At 43.8% G+C, this 22,119-nt stretch overlaps 1 protein-coding gene across 1 annotated transcript in view; it reads right to left on the bottom strand.

Moving 5' to 3' along the window:
- PROM1 (prominin 1) overlaps positions 1–22,119 on the bottom strand; it is a 114,817-nt gene that overhangs the window by 37,035 nt on the left and 55,663 nt on the right. The window contains exons 6-13 of the mRNA XM_054999362.1: positions 20,664–20,727; positions 19,776–19,865; positions 17,173–17,196; positions 14,979–15,196; positions 14,120–14,194; positions 11,912–11,975; positions 8,080–8,091; positions 4,666–4,825 (exon numbers count right to left, since the gene is read on the bottom strand). Of these exons, the coding sequence (XP_054855337.1) occupies positions 4,666–4,825; positions 8,080–8,091; positions 11,912–11,975; positions 14,120–14,194; positions 14,979–15,196; positions 17,173–17,196; positions 19,776–19,865; positions 20,664–20,727 (707 nt within the window). The remainder of the gene's footprint in view (positions 1–4,665; positions 4,826–8,079; positions 8,092–11,911; positions 11,976–14,119; positions 14,195–14,978; positions 15,197–17,172; positions 17,197–19,775; positions 19,866–20,663; positions 20,728–22,119) is intronic.

Below are 22,119 nucleotides of genomic sequence, written 5' to 3'. Positions count from 1 at the left end.
TTAATTAATACCCTCATTTCCATATCCCCCCACCCTTTCCCCTCCCCCCTTTATCTCAGGCTTCCAACAGTTTTCCAACCCGCTGTCTAAATCTACTACTTATATCTCTTTTTCTTTTCTTATCTGTCCTAATATACTACTAAAATAGATATTATATGTTAAACTATAAAAGATCTAATATCAAATTAACAATTACAATACTGTAATGCCATATTGCTTATTGGTTCCGTTTTTGTCCACGTCTCTATTCCAATATTCAAGTGAGAGTAATAAAAGGCAGGAGTATGTGCTTGAATGTTCCCTCGGGCCGTTGGGACCAGCCAAAGCACTTATTATTTATAATACTGTACTGAACAATTACATCCCCAAAATGTGCTTTCCTGAAGAGTTCCACTCGCTCAATAAAAATATTTTAAAAACTGTGAATAGAATTCCTCAGGAGACCCTCAAAATGGATACAGGGCTATGTACTAGGGCTATGTACTATGGTCTAGTATCTACCGCATGAGGTCAGGCTGTCGGCTGTAGTGGGGTGAAAGACTGAAGTGCCGGAGGGAGCCCAAAATACCTGAAAGCCTAGGGGCCCGGCCGTGGGTTAATATGGCCCTGGATGAGCACTACTATTATTACAACTCTGTTCAAAACAAAGTTAACTCAATGAAAACAATACAGAGTCTGTCGAAAAGCACACATTCATAATCTACATAATTTAACGACTGGTCGGGGTTGTGCTAAACTCCCAATCTCACACAGTGAACTAAGATCACCTTGGAATACAGCTTATCATCTTTATTTATGGCTGGGCCCTAGTCACAGCTCAGCTAGCAGCTTATTGTACTACTCTGTTTATCAGCTTTATTTATGGTTCAGCCCTACTCATGAGTCATGACTCAGCTTACTGTGTGAGATCGGAGGCTATTATTTTAGCACCACCCCAACCAGTGGGATTTTTGTACAGTTGTCCTTGAATTATACAGGTTATGAATGTCTGCTTTTCAACAGATGTCTGAATTGTTTTCATTGAGTTAACTTTGTTTTTAATAGAGTTGCAATAAGAGTAGAGCTCAATTATATCAATGTATAATTAATATTTAGTGGATTTGTTCATAGATACAATACACAATTTGACATAATGGTTTAATTTCTTTTCTAATTCATTTACCAACGATAGGACCTTGATAAAGGGCAAGTTTGTCGATTCTGATTGGCAGTGGCTCTCGGGAAGAGATCTTTAGCATCACCTGAGCTGAGATGCTAGGAACTGAACCAGGACCTTCCCAAATGCAAAGCACAATCTCTACCCCTGAACCACAGCCCTGCTCTGACCTGAAGTCCCACGAACAATAAAAAGATGTTAAGAGGTTAAGTAAGGGAATAGGCAACGTGTGGCTAAAGCCAGGGTTACAATCAACTTCTGTCACACAATTGCTCTAGTCTAGAATTCACACTGCTTCAAAATGTCTTCCGGATCTGAACGTCATTACTTGGAGCTTCACACCAACTGTTTGCATCTTCTTTCATCCCTAAATCCAAGACATTCTCTGTTCAACGCTCTAATATATTGACAGAGCTTGCTTAACAACAACAACAACAACAACCCATTTATATACCGCCCTTCAGGACAACTTAACACCCACTCAGAGCGGTTTACAACGTATGTTATGATTATTCCCACAACAATCATGCTGTGTGGTGGGTGGGGCTGAGAGCGCTCTGAGAGAGCTGTGACTGACCCAAGGACACCCAGCTGGCTTTAAGCGGAGGAATCAAACCTGGTTCTCCAGATTAGAGTTCCACTCCTCTTAACCACTATACCAAATTGACTTAAGACTTCCAGCGCAGCAAAACTTTGAAGTTCAGCCAGTAAGGCAGATTCCAAGATCCAGTCTACAGAAACAATGCGATGGTGAATAAGAAAAAAAGTTATTCAGGTTGGCAAAACAAGTCAATTGGCAGAATGTGGCAGAATGTTCTAACAGGGAAGCAGCCAAAGTAATTGTGCCAGCTCATTTTTGTTATATTCTTTAGCAGCCATCAATGTCACAGAGCACAGCCTTGAAAGAATTTAATGGGGTGCCAATGCTATCAAAACATCATTTTGTGCTCATTTAATTTTGATGAATTCCATGCTGATGTCCAAGGTTTTGGTTGTGATGCAACATTGGAGTCTATATTTCATAACTACCTCCAATTATGCTTTTTTAAATGTGGACTTGAAGGTCCAAAGATAGCCATGGAGTGTTTAATAATGAGTAGAGCAATGGTGGACCAGAATAAGCATGATGCGTTAGGTTCAGCATGGAATTTAAGGCCAGCTGCATATCAAACCATCTGCAGAGCTGCCAAGAGGGGCTTTTCTGCCCGCCCACCCCCCTTCTGCTGCAGCCCACAAGGTTCCCCAAAATTTTGTTCCTGAGGGATCAGCAGACGCTCGGGAACAGTATACCGGGAAAACGGGGGTTCTGCAGTGGGCAGTTTGGAGGGAGGGACTGGTTGAAATCACAACTTCTTTTGCAAATTGAAATGCTATACCACTGGAGGAAATGCTGGATCCATGCCAATACAATTCCAAGTCTAATCATTTCTAAAAGCAACTTCATTAAAAGAACAGTTAGATTTCCACACACATCCCTGTATTATTTTTGTTCAGGGAAAAAAAATGTTTGAACACAAAAGGGAAAGAAGTGTGTGTGGGGGGAAGGGAGAATAAATGTTGATTTGCATAAAAAAATAACATAACATTTATAACAACTGGATAAGAGTCACCATAGATTGCAACTAAATCTATTCTACTACAGAAAAGCCACTGAGACATTTGGATTTAAGATACTGTCTGCCATTTCAGCTTGAATGTTATTTTCCCACAATTCCCCTAAGACACAAATCTCTTTAAAACTTTTAGTAGGCTAAAGACTGCTGATGTTTCATCTGTAGGACCTGTGATCACCTTTTCAGGGGAGACAAATTTAGATTGTTCAGCATTTCCATCCATCTGTTGGCCAGCCTGGGTTGGAGGGATGCTCCATCTTTCCCACAAATCAGGGGTCAATCAGTATGGAGTTCATAGGCCACATTTAAAGGCCTGGTTTCAGGAAAAAGGGGCCACGACACAGAGCTCAGAAACAGATGTCCTGTACGGGAGGGTGGAAGCTTCACTGGACGTCTTGAATATGACTGAATTTATACTCATTCTACAGCAAGAGCCACTACCTTTAATTTCTGAAGATTTTTTCCTGCTATACTTCTACAGCATTTCAAAGTTTTGTACATACAAAGGAAATGAAGTTGAAGAAGAATCTCTAAAACTCTTACATAAAAGCAATATAGAAATTTGCAAAGAGACATAGATGGAAAAAAAGAATGCAAGAGACAGCTGGCATGAGTCCGGTATTATTCTATATCATCTGCACCCTGCCACTTTCCTCCGAGTAGCGCCAGGAGGCATACAGGGAGGTACCCTATTTTATCCTCGGAATATTGTTGAGAATGATGTTGAGAAACTGATTGATCAGCGCCAGGCTGTCTGCAATGACAAACCAAAAAACAAACCAAACAAACCAGCCTATAATTTGCGGCAGTTCATCAGAAATGGGCTCTGACGAACCACCGGTTCATGAACCACGAACCAGGCCAGTTCGTGCTGAACTTTGGTTCGTATTTCAGTTCGTGCCCATCTCTAGTGTCTGTTTCCTAGGCAATTGGGGGATGGGCTTTCTACAGACCTTCTGCTGACTTGGAAGTGACCTTCTGCTTACCCGGGAGTGACGATTTGCTGACCCAGAAGTGATATTTTCACAAACCAAGAACCAGTTTGCAAAACAGGGCAGGTTCGTAAAAGTTCATGGTTCGTGAAACATGACAAACCACAAACCGCATGGTTTGTTTTCCCTCCCGGTTTGTGCCCATCTCTAACAGACACACATTAAAACCGCCAGAGAACTTCACAGTTATGTTCAAAACAGTTTTGAACATGGAAGAAATCAGGACACCCATGGAAACAAGACCTTCTCCTCCTCCTGCCAAGGCCAATCACCTCTCTGCTGTTCTGTAAAAAGAGGACCAATAACTTTTCCTCTTGTCATTTCAGGTGCTTTGCCATTCTTCATACAACTCTTCTGTGTCTCTCAATTAAGCTTATCTGGGCTTCTAACTCTATAACAAGGAAGCATCTGCTGCAGTAGATCAAGTGAGGAATTTTGACAAAATTTTGGTTCTCATCTACTAGGCCCCAAATAGCCTAACCCGACTCTCCCCTCTCCATTCTCCCCACGCTTCATCCTCAAATCTCTAGGAATCTCCCAACCTGGAGTTGGTAATGATATGGGAATAGCATCCAGAGCAGTTAGCTGGGTTAGTCTGTAGTCGCAAAATAGTAAAGATTCCAGTAGCCCCTTTAAGACTAACCAACTTTACAGTAGCATAAGCTTTCGAGAACCACATCTCTCTTCGTCAGAATAGAGCTATGGTTCTCGAAAGCTGACGATGTATCTGACGAAGAGAGCTGTGGTTCTCGAAAGCTTATGCTACAATAAAGTTGGTTAGTCTTAAAGGGGCTACTGGACTCTTTACCATTATGAGAGTAGCAGTTCCACTGGCATCAGTCCTTGTACTAGAAGCATAGATAAAACAGTCTTTGCACGTTACTACAAAATTATATGCACATACCTGTAGAAGTCATACTGCTCCACAAAAGGAAAATAATCTTGAACATATGCCTCACCCTGAGTAAGATATAAAGTGAAGTCTGCCAGTATCTTCTGGACAGGAAGTGTTTTAGTAAAGGCTGTGATATTTGAACCAATGGCTTCCAGGACATTTTTGATATCTGAAAAAAAGAACACGTTTATGACATTTGCCATATAGCTTCATGAGATAAAATGACAAAAAGGTTTCCTGAATAGCAGCCACATGAAGTATAATAAGCCATGGAGAAAAACATGAAACTGAGAAAAGCAAGCCACAGATACATGTCCAGTGTAAGACAGCATTTAACCACATGCAACCAAATGTAATGCAAATAAAAACTTTATGCAGGTAGATGTAACCCAGAATTCGCTCCTTCTGTATGTTCAAAAGCAAACCTATGAACTAGGTCTCACTGTGGTGGTAAAGTTCTCTCTGTACTGTAATGCAAGTGGCAGATCACAAGATGGAATGCTGCCCAGTTTAGACAAGAGGGAGGGAAAGAGATCTGAATAAACAGAAACACAAACATCAGGGAGAAAGGATCTAGCCTAGCCTTCCCTCAGACATGCTGGTTTGAACTAGTACGAAGCAGACAGAAGACGTAGCACAATCGTGAAAACAAGACTGAAGACAGTGAGTTGGATATTGTGGATCTTTCCTGCCCTCCAACACAAGGCACAGCCATTAGCAAAACAGGGGAAAGTGCCGCCATCAAATCGATCTGTGGGACCCAATCCATCACGTTTCTCTCTAAGCAATGAAGCAAGTGAGCTGGACAGCGTCTGTCCGAATCGGTGTTTCCCTGAACGACTTTCACCAAGCCCCTCTCTCATCCCATTTCATTCCAGATACGGATCAGATGGTCAGACATCGTGGTCAAACACACCCTCGGAGTTTCTCCCAGGAAGTAACAATCAAGCCCACAGAGTGGGTGTTACACAAGCCCTCTCAGAGTACAGTAAGGATGATACACACACTCAGCTTTGCTCTTTTTAAACTCCTGAACACTTCAGTGGCGCCTGCTCAAAAATATTTTTTCTGGGTATGATAATGAAATCTTGTTAGGAAGCGTTCTGAACCCAATTTTGGGCTCCCTGCCCCCAACCATCAAATGGGAAATCATGCAAAGTGCAGTCCGAGACAGATAGGCATTTTTTTTTTACCAAGGACACTCAGGGTGTCTTTTTAAAATCCCACAGGTGCATACATCTGCACCCCCAAGATACAGAGACCCCAAGAAACACCAGCATGTGGCAAAATGGAAGCCAAAAAGACAATGAGGTCACTTTTAAAGAGCATAAATGATTAATAATTTTGATCGGTCTATCATTAGTCTTTCTCCTGTAATATAGAAGCTTGCAACTGTACACTTCTGCAACACAGAAACAAAACAATTAAAAAATCTCTTTAAAATTAGTCCTCCAAAGTCTTACATCTTCAGTTTTTTAATTCTTCAACAACCAAAACTTAAAGGCCTTCTGTTATTTTTATGTTTACATTGTAACATACAGGTGCACTTTTCCTATGATCTTCAAGGGCCAAACTAGACGCTATTGCATCCCAACCTGTCGATGCTAAAACCGTTTTAGAGATGAATTTGGGCATTTAAGAATGTCACAAGGAATTTTAAAATTAAAAATCCTGTTCAGGCCCACAATGCAGTGGACCAGGCAATCTTGTCCTCCCACTGGGGGCTTTTCAAGTGCTGAAACTTCACTTCTGGTACTTGAAAAGACCAGGGTGGTGGGTAAGATCACCAAGTCCAGCCACACAACAGGCCCGATCAGCATTGGGTCTTTGCAGCATTTTTAAATAGCCAACGTCATCTCTAAAATGGTGTTGGATCCATGGACGATGTAACATCTATTTTTGCCCTGATTCTCAGAAGAACGGTACACCCATGAAGCTTAAAAGTTTTCCTCCCCAGTCTTCATGGACTCAGTGGAGACTGGGAAATGGGAAGGAGCATCCTCTTTTAAATCTTTGGGTTTTGCTCCTCAAAGATCCAAAAAAATTGACAGAAGATTGTTGGATTGTTACATCGGGATTAAAGATGTAAGAAATTCTAATTAGAAGGAGCTAGAGAAATTTGCTCATCTTCAATTGCATCTCTACCTGACACAGCAGGAACTGTTGTTTTAAGAACTTTCTGGATTTAATAGGGACAAAAAGAACCTGCCAAAGAATCCCAAAATCCTTGATGACATGTAGCAAACCATGGGATTTTCCAGGTTCTAGGTTCTAGGGATCACCCAAAACTGTAATTTTTCTAGGGATCAGCCAAAACTGTAATTTTTCTAGGGATCACCCAAAACAGGTTCTAGAAAACTGATTCGGCAGTCCCCCTTACAGCAGCAAGCATATGCTTCACAGCAGCCTTGAGGCCAAACTGAGAGAGTGCTGAGGGGAGATGCAGGAAGAAGTGCTTAGGCCACTGATTCGGCGGGCCACCTCCCAGCGGCAAGCAGGCACTTCGCAGCAGCCTCAAGGCCAGAGTCGTTGGCAATGCGCCTGTGCGAGGATAAAAAGTGAGTTGTCGCCAATATGTTTTGCCTTTTATATAGTAGGATGGCTGCCAAGATTTTTTGCAATGACGCACTAAAGTAGTATAAACACAGAGCACAACCCAGACAATAGGCAAAGACAGGTGAAACTTTCATACAGAACTTACAGAGGACCCTTCCACCACAATGTGAGCCTGGACGCCCCCCAGCATCACAATTTACATACCAGTGAACTGAACACTGGTTCAGACATCAGTCTTGCATTCTCCCAATGCTCCAGGCAGGTTGGGTTTTTTTGCTTTTTTAAAAAAGGGTTGCATGTATGTTTAATCATTTGAACATTTATTCACAGCCATTTCATAAATTTAAGTACCAAACTGCATTGAGGATTTTGTCATGTAGCATCACAGATACCTTGGGTGCAGTCCACTGCAAGCTTTTTCTCTATCCAAATTAATCACACACATATACACATCCCAGCCAACATGAGATTTCTGTGATTGCAGAGCTTGCCATGGAACATAATAAAAGTTTGAATCAAGTATGGTCAGGCATGCATGTTATGTCTGTTTTCATCTACAGCCAGCACCCTCAAATCCCCTTGAGTTTCAAAAAGAGAGTTAAGTACCTGCTTAATTCTCTCACTGAAAACAATAACTCATGTACAGAAAACAACACAATGGAAAAACTGTAATGATTTGGTGCATATGAACAGCTACTTAGGAGCGAACGATTTTGCATATAACATCTCACAGGTTGAATTAAATTAAAAGCATGACATTTCAAGCAAGCTTTGGCAACTTCTCCCCCAAAAGAACTACACAGTATGCCACATTTTAAATATATATATATAGATAGATAGATGATGTTTTGTTTTTGCCAAACTTACAAGGAACAGCTGCTTATATTTGCAGATCAGGTCCACAATGCAAGAATAAAAATTAAAAGACGTTAATACACATTCGGGCACTCTCACCCTTTCGCAAACAGCTAACAAGTCAGCTACTTTTACAGTGCTCAAGGGTCTGGAGCATTTAAATGCTGTGAGAAACAAATTATCTATTCAAATCATGCTAAAGCAGGGATGGCGAAATGGAAGCTTGTGGGCCAAATCCAGACGCTGAAGTGATTAACGCTGGACCCTGACAGCACTGTCAAAAGTTAATGATGTTTGGGGTTTTTTTTTAAGGTTTGTGTGGTTTTACTCAAAGAGAAAAATAGAAACTTGCAAGTTGTAATAATTAAGGTACGGCACATTTTAACATAACATTTTTCTTTTGAACTGTATGTACAACGTGTTTATTCATTTGTAAACATGTAAGTAATTCTTCCCGAGTACTTATACTGAAGATCGCCAACTGGCCAGGAAAAAGAAGTGCCCCGTTTCTTTAGCAGCAGTTTTGTATGCAGAAATGGGCAGTCAAAGGTTTTCACGGTATGGAATAACATCACCTGAGAAGTGTGGCCGATCAAACTGATTTTAAAGGGACAATTGGAGGGACCCGCTTAAAAGTCGGCAAGCCCACCAGGGCTCTGCAGTGACAAAGCTCTCGTTGCGAAGTGGCAAAACTTATCAAGGAGCCTGAACGTCATGAGAGTGAATTGTAAAGATTCTGGAAACAGTGGTCCTGAGACCAGACCAAAGCTGTAGAAGTTGGCCATCCCTAGCACATACATTTGTGCGTGAAGATTTAATACCAGTGGCAAACCTCTGTGGTATCTTTAGGTCACAGTGAGTCTGCATCTATGTACAAACATAGGGATGTGCTGATGGATTCCCTTGCCATCTCTGCTGTCCTCAAGCAGCCCCAACCGGAGAGGCAAGAAAGCTTCTACCATTCTTGGTCTAGCCAAAGAGAAACTCAGGAGGGGACGGGTTCCCCTTTTAGCTCTCTGAGCCGCACGCATATTTCTTGTTCCACCCCCCTCATTTCCACGTGCACAATAGTAGGGCAGAGTCATGGGTCCTGCATAGGAGAGCTTTTCAGGCCAAGGTATCGGTCACATCACATGCCCCGTCCTCCAGGATCAGCAGCCAAGACGACATGACTGGATTGCTGTTCTATAGGTCCCTTAAGATAGCCCCTCACATAAATCATTTCCTGTAGCCTTAATGTGGTGAAGTAATTCCTCAACCTACCACAAACAATAAACATATCCCAACTCTATCAAAAGAGTATTATCAATATTATGATGAACTTTCAACACAAAATCAGTTGGGACACCCTTTAGGCAATTCACTAGACACTTAAAAAAACAATACAAAAACTGCTTATGTTTCACGGTTTACTTTTAAGAGTTTTTCAGAAACAAGAACTTTGCTAATGAAAGCTAAATGGATACTATCTTGGTATCTTTTTCTCATATAATTTAAGTTGGAGTTTCATCAAAGGGTAGTATCTAATAGGGGTGTGCACCAAAAAATTCTCTAATTTGGTTTGGATATTTCTGAAAAATTCGTCCATTGTTTTCTATGGGAAAATCATGCTGAGAGATATTTGGTGGGCTGGAGGGATCATTTTTCAACCAAACTTCACCAAATTTGGAAGGTACCTACTCCTGACTGTCCTTTAAAGATCCCCCATGTTTCATGAAGATTGAACCCTGGAGCAAATTTTATGGGCCTCTAAAGAAGGTGCCCCTACCTACTCTCCATTACTCCCTATGGGGAAAAATATGTGGGAGCTATCTGAGGGGGCTGGGGGTAGCCCAAAAGAAGCAAACTTAAGGAAGGGAATGCCTTGTGCTTGTGGTTGGGTACTGCTTGGTTGTGTTCTGCAGTTTCTCCACTGGTTGAAGCCAGCATCTAGCTGCTGTGAATGACACTGGTTCTGTCGGGCTAAGTTGCAACAGTGTCCCTTGCTTCTGTTTGGTTTAATTGGAAGAGATGTGATTCTCTGATGTGGTGCTGTTCCCCTTCCTTCATTTTGGTTCTGGGGGGATTCCATTCCTGTGCTTCAGTTTGGTTCTTTTGGGCTTTCTCCAGGATGAGCTCAGTTTGCATTTGGGAGTGTGCCTCGGCTACGGCAGCCTTGCCCCGGTGTGTTTCTACAATGAGAGTCAGCTTAGATTTTTTTTTTCTGTAGGAAATAATGGAGTGGCTGAGGGCACCTTGTTCAGGGCCCTGGGGTCCAATATTCCTGAAACTGGGGGGGGGTCTTTAGAAGAGTCAGGAGGAGGTTGCCTGAAAATTTGGTGGAGTTCGCATGAAAAATACCACTTCCAGCCCCCGATAGCCCCCAGATATTTTCCCCCATAGGGAATAATGAAGAATGGATGGGGGCACATTCTTTGGGGGCCTATTAAATTGGCCCCTGGGGCACAATATTCATGAAACCAGGGGGGAGGGTATTTAGAGAACAGTCAGCAGTAGGTGCCCACCAAATTTGGTGAAGCTTGGTTGAAAATGACCCTTCCTCCCCTGGATATCTTTCAGAGTGATTTTCCCATAGAAAACAATGGCCAAATTTTAACATTTTTTTAAAAAAAATTTTTTAAAAAAAATACCATTTAAAAAAAAATCAGTAAAAATTCAGGATATCTGATTTTTGATTCAGAATACCTGAGTTTTACCAAAACAGCCCAAAATGGGTATTTTAATCCAAATTAAGACCCAAACTGCACACCCCTAGTATGTAATAAAATTTGTAAACTTTTTTTTATACTAAAGGTGGAAAATATAATCCAGGAGCTATTCAAGCTTTTAACTTAAAACTGATTCAAATAGTCCTTTTTGTGCTGCCATTTGGATAAATTCCCCTGATGATACTACAGATCGAACTTCTTCTACAATTTTTGCAAAGGTTGCAAAATGTTCCGTGGTGCACTGCTGAGGTGTTGCTACCTGTGCTGAGTTTGCTCAAATGCCTCTCGAAGCAAAGACATGGTTGTTTGCTTTTAAGCTATGACTTAAATGGCACAGAGGGATACCTGGCTCTTTTGCAGCAACATTCTTATAGGTCACTCTGGCAAAAAAAGCTCTTGGTGATAAACTGTCATTGATAGGTTTATCATCAGACATGATTAGTGAACTTGGGAAAAGGAAGGCTTTTACCTTAATTAAAAAATATGCTAAAGAGACGGAATATGCCAGCACCACAATTTGAGCTCATTGTACTTGCTCCTCTCATTCTTTTGGTATACCTCTCCCAAGATGTTTACCAACATATATTTTCTTTTCTGACAATTCCACTTTCTAAGAGCTTTTCTTCTTGCCAAATTAACAGTGCAATCCTAGGAAGAGTTACCCCAGTCTAAGCCCATTGAAATCAATGGGCTTAGACTGGCGTAACTCAGTTTAGGATTGCATTGTAAATGCCAATCCTTCTAGGGTGATGAAAGCAGACATATTAAGTTCCCTTACTCAGAAAGGAGGACTTGATTGTGTTCCTTGGTTCAGCTGATTCTTTACAGTATATCTTATTGGATTGTCCCTTTTATGAGGATCTTTGATTCTGTTATATTACTTCTGTTTTAACTGATTGCCCTGCACTATCAGTGTCCGTGGTAATAAATTTTTATTGTGTGATCAAGATTCTGAAGGTACATTAGCAGTTACAACATCTATATCAGTCCCTTAAGCATTACGGGTAAACAACTCTGCGGCTCAAGATCTATGTACCAAGGAGCATCTAAAGGATAAAGGAAAGGATGCTAAGACAACAGCTCACTCCAAGCATTTAAATGATCACAGCTAGAGAACTAAGTCTCGTCTTTCTCACCTGATAAAATGTTCCTCGTTTGATTGAGCACCAAATCAGGAGTATCGTTAAATGCTGCATAACCCTAGAATTAAAAACTGAGATGTCCAAGAGCATCTTGGTGACAAGAAGTCTGTTTATTTCTGTTTTGGGAAAGGTCAAGCCAACAGTTTACAGTCACCGCGTTTTAAAGTTAGGTGGTTAAAAAGGATGCAGGAATAGATATTAAAGAGTCGTGATTTCAAGCCAACTTCTTTTTTCTCTCTGATTACACATGTGCTTTCTTAGAACCAATTCAAACATCCACACACTTGATATTCTCATTGCTCAAGCCTCCATTACTTCACAAGTAAACAATGACAGCTATTACACAAAGAAGGAGAAAGCAACACCCCCTTTTCAGTATGAATTTGAAAAAAAAACACTAGGTGTCCTTAGTTGCAATCCAACACATGGAAGTGTCAGTTCATCATACTCTGTACTGGCAAATATGTGTACAAGAACTCTTGACTAACATGTTCCTTGAGACATGCATTGAACGATGTCCTCTCTCTTCCACCACACGAGGGATGGCTACCACCAACCCATGGGAAAAGCCCACTTTGTTGAAACTATGAATTGCCTCCCCTGGGAAGAAAAAAAAATCACGTTTGAGGCATTAAAAGTCCTGCCATCAATGCCTCATCGAACAGGCATCACTCAGTGCTGTAGCCAGGTAGAGAGGAATGTGCATGTGTGAATCTGCTCACACTAAGTATGGCCACATCACAGGGGCTTCAGCTATCCAGAGAAGCATCACCAAGTGGATGTGCAGGCACCTGGCCTGCTTCCAGTCCAGGGCTTTTTTCAGCTGGAATGCAGTGGAACGGAGTTCCGGAACCTCTTGAAAATGGTCACATGGCTGGTGGCCCTGCCCCTTGATCTCCAGACAGAGGGGAGTTTAGATTGCCCTCCGTGCTGCAGCGGTGCGGAGGGCAATCTAAACTCCTCTCTGTCTGGAGATCAGGGGGCAGGGCCACCAGACATGTGACCATTTTCTCTGAGGGCAACCCAGAGAGTTCCACCACCTCTTTTCTCAGAAAAAAAGCCCCGTTCCAGTCTGTCTGTTGCCACTATAACTGCAGTGTGGAACTTGCATAGGAGGAAGGGACAGAAATGAAATTCCCCAAATGTGTATCATAAAGGAACACAGTAAATAACTCAAGGAAGACCTGGGAAACTGAACCCTTCACTTGGTAATCTTCCCCCCACAGGCTGTGAAGTCGGACTCTGCTATATCTCTGTTTTGTCCACCTGCTGCAGCTTACGACTAGAAGCCAGGAAGTGTCCCTACTAGAGGTGGGCACGAACCAGGAAAATGGCGGTTCATTGCGGTTCATGTTTCATCGTGTTTCATGAACCACGAACTGGCATGAAATTGCCCAGTTCGCAAACCGGTTAGTTTGGTTTGTGAATATGTCACTTCCAGGGCAGCAGCAGGTCTGCATAAAGCCCATCCCTCCCCGTTTCCTAAGAAACTGACTGATCAGCGCCAGGCTGTCTGTAGTGCCAAACCAAAAAACGAACCAAACAAACCACCCTAAAAATCATTTCGGTTCGTCGTGGTTCGTCAGAAATGCTCTCCGATGGAGCGATGGTTCGTGAACCAAAAAAAAAAAAAAAGGCTTGGTTCGTGATGAACTTTGGTTCGTATTTCAGTCCATGCCCATCTCTAGTCCCTACAGCGGCTAGGCAATCTTCCCCAAAAGAAGACAGCCAGTTCATCATAGGGAAGTTTACTGAAGGAACGTATTAAAGTTTATCAAATCCACAACTCCCAACTAGGCAAGACTTTAGTTCAGCCCTAATTAAAGAATCCTCTAGGCTCAAAATACCCAGCCACAGAGGAGACAACGGGCTGCTTCATCTCTGGATGATTAACTGCTCTGGTCTGGCCTCCTTCTAATTCACCTGCACTGCAGGAAGGTCATTCTTGTCCTATATCTGTTTTGAAGACATATCAAGACATACAAGAACCACTCGTCATGCTCCTGGCTAGACCTCATCCCAGAAGAACTCGACTCAACAGCTGTGCCTCTCCCCCCGCGCAAGTTCCCCTTATACGCATGGTATATGCACTCTTCTTCTCAGGGTAACTTGATGTGAAAACCCACACAAATCAGCAAGAACCCATCAGCAGTCCATTAACGGAATAAAAGACCACCCCCCAAACCCTTTTCTGAAACCTACCTTTTGAACCAGACTAGACAGGTCAGTTTTAAGGACATCGTTGACTTTGGCAAGCTGAGTGCTCACTCCGGGCAACTGGAAGAAAGTGGGAACAGGAGAATGTTTTCAAGTTAGTGCCAGCCCATAGATCAAAAGTCTACTCAAATTCCACAAATGCAGTTTACTACAGGACTGCAGAGCTAAGCCATCTTGACTTTGCATCTTCCTTTATTAGTAATCAGGTCTGGCAGAACGGTTTATCGGGGCTGCCGGCTCCACCCCTGCCTCACTTCGCATTTTCTTGTGACCCACCCACCCTCCCTGTTTTCAATGGATTGAGCTGTGTATTGTTTGCTTGCCTGAGCATTGGGGGATTTTGTGTATACCTTTTTTTGTCACAACTTTTGCTGGAGTCTTGGTCATGGGGATCAGATCCTTTTGGGGGGATATGGGGGCCTGCATTCCCAGTCTCCCCAGTAAAGGGGGTTCCCTTAAGGAATCTTGGGAGTGCGTTATGGTGGGGCATGCACAGCAGGAGCTGCCGGGGCAGGCTCACTCCCAGGTAGCAGGGGATCCGCACAGAAGTATATGCTCACAAGGTATTCCACTGCCTGGCACTCCTCAGTTTCCCCCCCTCAGCAATGGCCTGAGGGGGCGTGGCAGTTTATCAGCTGGCAGGTGGGTCAGCTGATGCTCGGGATTCGACCCCCCCCCGGTGTATCGCCAATGCTCTATAAGATGTTAATCTTTAGCTGTGGCCTTTTCTCCAACTCAGCTGTGTCCGTGGTTCTTTGTCACTGTGCTTCCCTCCTCTCCTTCACCCCTTGACGCTGGGCTGCAACCAAGACTCTTAGAAGTTCAGCAAAGCATCCCCTCTTACTCGGCTGAAGTTCGCGTTGATGTTCAGCTGACTCAAGGAGTTCCTGATGACGTTGCAGATGGAAGCCGCCTGGGCCGTGGCGCATGCCGAATCATTGAGCGTGTTCATCAGATGGCCCTTGACTTCGGTCAGGTTGGCCTGCAGCCTCTCGGTGCCCTCCTGCAAGACTTCCACAGAGACGCTCACATTCTCCAGTGCCTCCTTTGTTTCTCTAATAGCTGTAAGGATTAAAAATAAATAAAAACGAGCTCTTCGAGCCATAAGCTTAGGCAGGCATGAATGCACACACAAGACTGCCTTCTACTTAATCAGACTTTCAGCCCATCAAGGTCAGCATTGCCTACTCTGGCTGGCAGAGGTTCAATAAGCAGGCGATCAAAGCCCTGAAAAAAGAACGTCTCAAGCTGTATGTGTCACCAAAGGATTCTTTCTACCTCTGCTGAACTGTGGCTGGCAGGTCCTTTTCCCAGCATGCCATTTAGGAAAGGAGACAGAGTTTTAACTCCACCCATTCAAACACCCCATTGGCAAGCTGCTTCTTGCACGGGACAAAGCACCCTTTTCCCATGTTCGGTTCAGGAGCCTACAATTGCCAACCGGTGCCGTAAGCAAAAGTGCGAGGATGTCTGTTTTCTCTTAAGAGATTCCCTGCATATGCAAGCTTTCATCGGAAGTAGAAATGTGCAGAGATGCCATTTTACACAGGTGCACATTTTACTCTATTGCTTTACACAGGCAGGACAATCAACGATGATTTGTTATTCTTAGGAACTACACAGGAATACCTAGCCCCAGGTTAAGGGTGTCGCCAGGACAGGGAAGGAATAACCACAAAAATGGCTGCTATGGGGGATGGGATAGTAGAAAGTTCCAAATGAAGCTTCCCCCTATGATGAGGGCATCTATTCCTGAGAGAGACCCGAATGGGATGCTTCCTGGGCTCTTCTGAGATACCTCCTGCTCCACTGAGGGGAAAGGAGGTCAGAACTGGTTCTTTACATTGGAGACAAGATGTTTTGGTGAAAGTGCAAGTGTAGGCACCACGGCAGCCGGGACATGTTGCTGTTCAGGAGAGCCAGTTTGATGTAGTGGTTAAGAGTGTAGGACTCTAATCTGGAGAGCCAGGTTTGATTCCCCACTCCTCAGCTTGAAGCCAGCTGGGTGACCTTGGGTCAGTCTCAGCTCTCTCAGTTCCACTCACCTCACAGGGTGTTTTGTTGTGGGGATAATAACACCATACTTTGTAAACCGCTCAGAGTGGGTGTTACGGCATCCTGAAGGGTGGTATATAAATCGAATGTTGTTGTAGTTGTTATTAAAACAACAAGCTGTGACTGTTGCTAACGTGGTGACATGTTATGGCTAAAGAGAACCAGAGAAGCAGTCCTGGGCGGGGGGAGTCCTCTAATTATGCTGCACACATGCACACCCCATTCTCTTTGAGCTAAAACACATGAGAGAAATTACATGAGGACACTCAAGAGAAGGGAGATGCAGTGTTAGCTGGAAAGCCGAATTTTAAGAGAGATCGGAAGGCTTTATCAATTTCCCCTCTCTACAGAGCCTGCAAAGATCACTCCTCAGAGGGTTTATTTCTTCTTCACCTCCAGAAGGCTCTGTCAGTTTCACCTCCAGTTCAGGGGGGTGAAGAAGAAATAAACAAACCCTCTGAGCAGCGATCTTTGCAGGCTCTGTAGAGAGGTGAAACTGACTGTTTTAAAACTCGGCTTCCCGGCTAACATTGCGTCTCCCTTCACTTGAGTGTCCTCGTGTAATTCGTCTCATGTGTTTAGCTCTTAGGGCTGATTCCTCTTAAAGCTCAGCGATCCAGCAGGCCTTCTGCTCAGTGGGGGGAAAGCAGGCTTTGGCTTACTGAACTACAACTAGGAATTCACAGGTTTCATGTATCCAGCACATGCAAACTGCCTGCACATGTACCACTACCCACAGCCCTCAAGCATCGTGGCTGCAATCCGCTGCCTGCTTGATCCAGAGCAACACTATTGACCTGAATGAGACTCTTCTAGAGTAATCACACAGAGGATGGCAGCGGATGACTGTTTCAAGGTTGACCTTTGGAGAGCAGAACAATGACGTGCGGAAGAGGAGAAACACAGCAACAGAAAAAGCCACAGGGGAAGGGTTAATGCCAGAGAGGAAAACGCTTTGCACTAGGCACTCAAAGACTCTTTACCTTTAATGGCCCTTTCCACTTTGACTTCCAGACAAAACAGAGAAATAAAGCAAAGAGAGGAGAATGAGGATGCATGAGGAGAAAACATGACGGAGAAGCATGCAAAATACTTTCAGCTGCTGACACCAAGTACAAAGAGATTATGGATTAGAGGGCAGCTATTCTGTATTCCCCGACCTCCACCTCCAGCCGTCTATTGCCGCCTCAGAGAACTTGACACCTGGAGCTATGGGACGTGAATGGACTAACGGCCGTGAAGGGGAGGAGTTGTGCATGGAAGGGAGTGAAATTGCCCCTCCTCTGCTAATGTAAGAGACAGGAAGGTAATTTCATCCCATTCCTTGGTGCTGGTCCCCAACCTGCAGAGGTATTAGACCACATGGGTACCCCGACATCAGGAGATCGGTCTTTGCAAGTTACAGGGGGCCACTAGGAATGTAGGATGTGTACATGACTCACCAGTAGAGATGGGCATGAACAGCAATACGAACTAAAAAAACCTACGAAAGGCCCAATCTGCTATTCACGAACAAGCTGTTCATGAGGCCCCATTCTAAATGAACAGGTGGCCGTTGCAAGCCTTATTCGTTGCTGTTTGTCAAGCCAGGCAGTCTGGCACCTGCAATCAATTCCCTTGGAAACTTAGACAGGGATTGTCTGAACTCTGTCTGAACTCCTGCTGTTGCCCTGGAAACCCCAATCTAAGCCCAATTTAGCTTGATAGGCAGGTCTTCCTTCCAAGTGTGAACTGGACCTCCAAATCTGTTACAAGAGGAAAAGACCAGGGGGGAGGGGGGGCTCCCAGCTCTGGCTTTCAGGGAGAGACAGCTGCTGTTAGAGAGACAGGGTGAGTGCACTGGAATTTGAATTTTCTTTGTGTGTGGAGGGATAGGGATCTACCCTTCAGATTCCAGGGCTGCTGCCAGGCTCTGGGGACAAGCTATTATTTATTATTGATACCTTTCCTGCTGCCTGCTCAGATAGGGTTTCTGGGAGTGGTACGGTTGCGATCTACCCCTTCAAGTTCCAAGGCTGCTGCCAGGCTCTGGGACCAAGCTATTATTTATTATTGGTAGGGATCTTGATGGCTGGAGGAGAGCCTGCTGGCCCCCATGAACAATGAACAACGAACGTGTTCGTGAACAGGATCATGGTCGTCAGTGTTCATTGTTCGTTGTTCGTGGATGGCAACGAACAACAAACACCATGTTTGGGTTTTTTTTCTGTTCGTGCCCATGTCTACTCACCAGTACCTTCCACCGCTGGACTGCAAGATGTAATTCAATTATATATAGTGTCCAAACATACTAAAGGCATGCATTTGTTACCAACAGAATCCATCGCCCGATAGGCAACCTGCTTTGGGACAAGGCTGTGAACTGTAGGAATTATCTTAACGTGTTCTGGCTAGAACCACACATCTGGCAGCAAATCCAAGCTTGGGAGCCTAGCTCTCCAATTCAACAGCTGCACAGAAATAGAGTGAGGGCCTGATTTTCAGCAGAGGGGGCGCTGGCATACCTCACTGGCATCAGATAAAGTGAGCTTCGATTCCCGAAAACTTATAATCATAACAATTTTGTTGGTCTTTAAGGTGCTACTGGATGCAAATTTTGTTCTACAACAAGAAGCAAAGTGCAAGCAAGCAGGGGGGACATTGCTAGGAATTCATCACAAGTCACAAGAAGATCATTTATTACATGTTTCTGAAATAGTTTTCATGGGGGGGGGGAAATTCAAGATGACAAGGAGTGTGCAAGACTGAAACGTCCTGAGGTTTTTACACATCTATGACCAGTCGCTTAAGACTAACATTACGAGGATCCAGTTTGCTCTTTGATTGGTAGGGGAGTTATTAATATGTAGATATTTATACATTCACAGCAATGAAGAAGAAAATGTAAGCAACTGGAAACAAAAGCATTCCTGTATTTCATAGTCTTTGGGGACCACTGTTCCCATTTTTTTAATTCATGCATCGGAGCTAACAATGGGAGATCTAGTTCACAAACATTCATGTTACAATAAATCTTTAGGGACTATCTGTTGTTTCAAATGCTCAAAGGTACATATGCAAAATACAGAAATACCCATGGAGAAAAATCAGAACATACAATTAAGACAGGAAGAGAGAAAAGTGTTTCCGAAAAAAGTTATAGATCTTTATCTTTTAAGTTCTGCATTGTCTTTCTCCAATATTCCCTGTACACCTCAAGACCTCGTCCTTCAGCTGCTACTAGAAGTTATACATAAAAATAAAGCTCAGACACTGAATTACTGAAGGGTGCTCGAGAGCTTCACATACACAGAAGGACTGAGATCCAAAGAGCATGTTGGCCATTTGCAAAGTTCTGTTTCATTTGAAAAGTGTCACCTGTTAAACAACAGTCTGCCCTCTCCACCCTGCCATGTCACAAACTCATTTTGAAAGCCAAATCGTTTGCCAAAGTGGTTTGCGCAGGAACTCAGAATGTACCACTGTTCAAAAGACCTTAGGAGCATGAAATTTGCTGTCCAGCTCTTTGGATTCCAGCCATGAAGCGTGAGCCTCCATAGAGTTCTTTTGGTAGAGCAGTCAACTGGTAATTAGCCCACCAACCTACCTCCTGCCATGGTCAAGGCCGCATCCAGGGCAGGCTGCACCTCCTTTCCCAACTGCTCCTGAACTCGGCTGCTAAGCAGTGGCCCCCCATCTGCCAAAAAAGAAGACCGGGGGGGGAGGAATAATCAGTTCCAAATATCAGCTTAGCACATGTGCCCATCCTCTAAACGTTAGACTTTTTATGTTGAGTATAAAATATGAAATGGATGACTGATTAAAGATAATTGATATGAAATTTTAGGTATAAGTAATTAAGGAGAGGGAGAGGAGAAACATACTGTAATTTAGATGTGTTATCACATATTCTGAATATACTTTTCTGTTGCTCTTCTTATTTAGCATTCTGCTCATTAGCATAACTCATTAGCATATGCCATGCCCCTTGACATCACCAGAAGTGTGTCATTGGCATAACTGATTTGCATATGCCACACCCCCTGACATCACCTATCCTGGCTGTTTTGGACCCAATCCTGGCCATTCAGGGCTGAAATTGGGCCCAAAATGGCAAAAAGGGGCTGAAAATAGCCAAAAAGGGGCCCAAAATGGTCAGGATTGGGCCGCTGCTGAGTAGGAGAGTGATCCACCAGCCATCAGAGGCCCAATCTGGGCTGTTTCAGCCCCAATCCAGGCTGAAACAGGCCCAAAATGGCCAAGAGTCAGGTGGGCGGGGCCACCTGACATGTGACCTCTTTGGGGAACTGCCGGAACTGCGTTCCAGCGCGTTCCCCCTCAAAATGAGCCCTGCACCTAAGACAGAGAGAGAATGCACACACAGCAAGTAAAAGATACTACAGCAGGATTACTCCCAATGCAAATATACAGCAGAAGCTCGGAAGAGCATCATTTGCTTAAGGCACATCAATAAAGACAGCATATTTTAACTTACTATTAAGATCAGAAAGCGCCCTCTTCTTGGTAGTATTATACTGGCTCACCAAATAATCAATTTGCTAAAAAAAATTAAAAACACATTTTTAAAGATAAAAAATTAGCCCTATAGAGACACACATCCATGCCGTAAAGAGAAAGCTTCACAACATAATGGACTTAGGCTGGAGCAACTCTGCACAGAATTCCACTGTTAAATTCATGAATGATAAAATATATTCCTCACAAAGTAATACTTAACAGAAAAGACTAAGATCCATTATCACATATCAGTTTCTTAAGAAGCCGTCAAACAATTTTAGAAGGGATGATACCCGTCTAAAGGGTTCCTTGCCTGGTTCCTTTTGGTCCCAGTTTGGTGTGGTGGTTACGAGCAGCGGGACTCTAATCCAGAGAACCGGGTTTGATTCCCCACTCCTCCCCTTGAAGCCAGCTGGGGGACCTTGGGTCAGCCACAGCTCTCTCAGAGCCCTCTCAGCCTCACCCACCTCACAAAGCGATTGTCGTGGGGATAATAATAACGTACTTTGTAAACCACTTTGAGTGGGCATTAAGTTATCCTGAAGGGTAGTATATAAATCGAATGTTGTTGTTGCTGTTATTAAAGAGTATTGTTGGGGCATGGCTGCACTGAGTACTGGGAATAGGAGTGATACAATGGGCCCTACACTAAGAGAGTATTACTGTCTGCCAGTCCCTGCAGATATTTCCTCAGCTACTGTCTGGCTGAAGGACCCAACAGAGCTTGGAGAAGGTGATATTGTCCACCTAGGAATGAGAGGTCAGAGGTTTAGAGTTTGGAACAGATAGAAGGAGAGCTTTAAACTGATTTAAAGGTAAAAACACCCTGAGATGCTGTGTCTTTCCCTCTGAAGAGCTGATGTGGGCAGGGCTTTTTTTCAGCTGAAACATGGGGAGTTCCGGAACCTCTTGAAAATGGTCACATGGCTGGTGGCCCTGCCCCCTGATCTCCAGACAGAGGGGAGTTGAGATTGCCCTGCGTGTCCCTGAGCGGCGCGGAGGGCAATCCAAACTCCCCTCTGTCTGGAGATCAGGGGGTGGGGCCACCAGCCATGTGACCATTTTCTCCACGGGCAACCCACTGAGTTCCACCACCTCCTTTCCCAGAAAAAAAGCCCTGGATGTGGGGTAGCAAATCTGCTGTCCTACACGAGTGCCTATCCCCCCCTCCCTCCGTGTGGTCTACTCATAGATTGGGCAGTAAAGCAAATACAAAAGCATCTTAAAGTGCAGCAGGAAGGGAATGTTGGCAGAGTGCCTTGGTAGAAATCAGAACATCAAATTGATTTAACCAAAGGTTTATTATTAGAACTGATAAAACTGGATAGGAAAGTGGAGAGATCAGCACCATCTAACCAGACTGAGAGTGCGAGTGTAGAAAGTTCTAGAAGGACCACCTAAGATTAACTAAGCGGCGCAGAGGGCAATCTAAA

The sequence above is a fragment of the Eublepharis macularius genome, chromosome 15 (assembly GCF_028583425.1).
Source record: "Eublepharis macularius isolate TG4126 chromosome 15, MPM_Emac_v1.0, whole genome shotgun sequence".
In the NCBI taxonomy this organism is placed as follows: Eukaryota; Metazoa; Chordata; class Lepidosauria; order Squamata; family Eublepharidae; genus Eublepharis; species Eublepharis macularius.
This window is presented reverse-complemented; position numbering and strand designations above follow the sequence as displayed.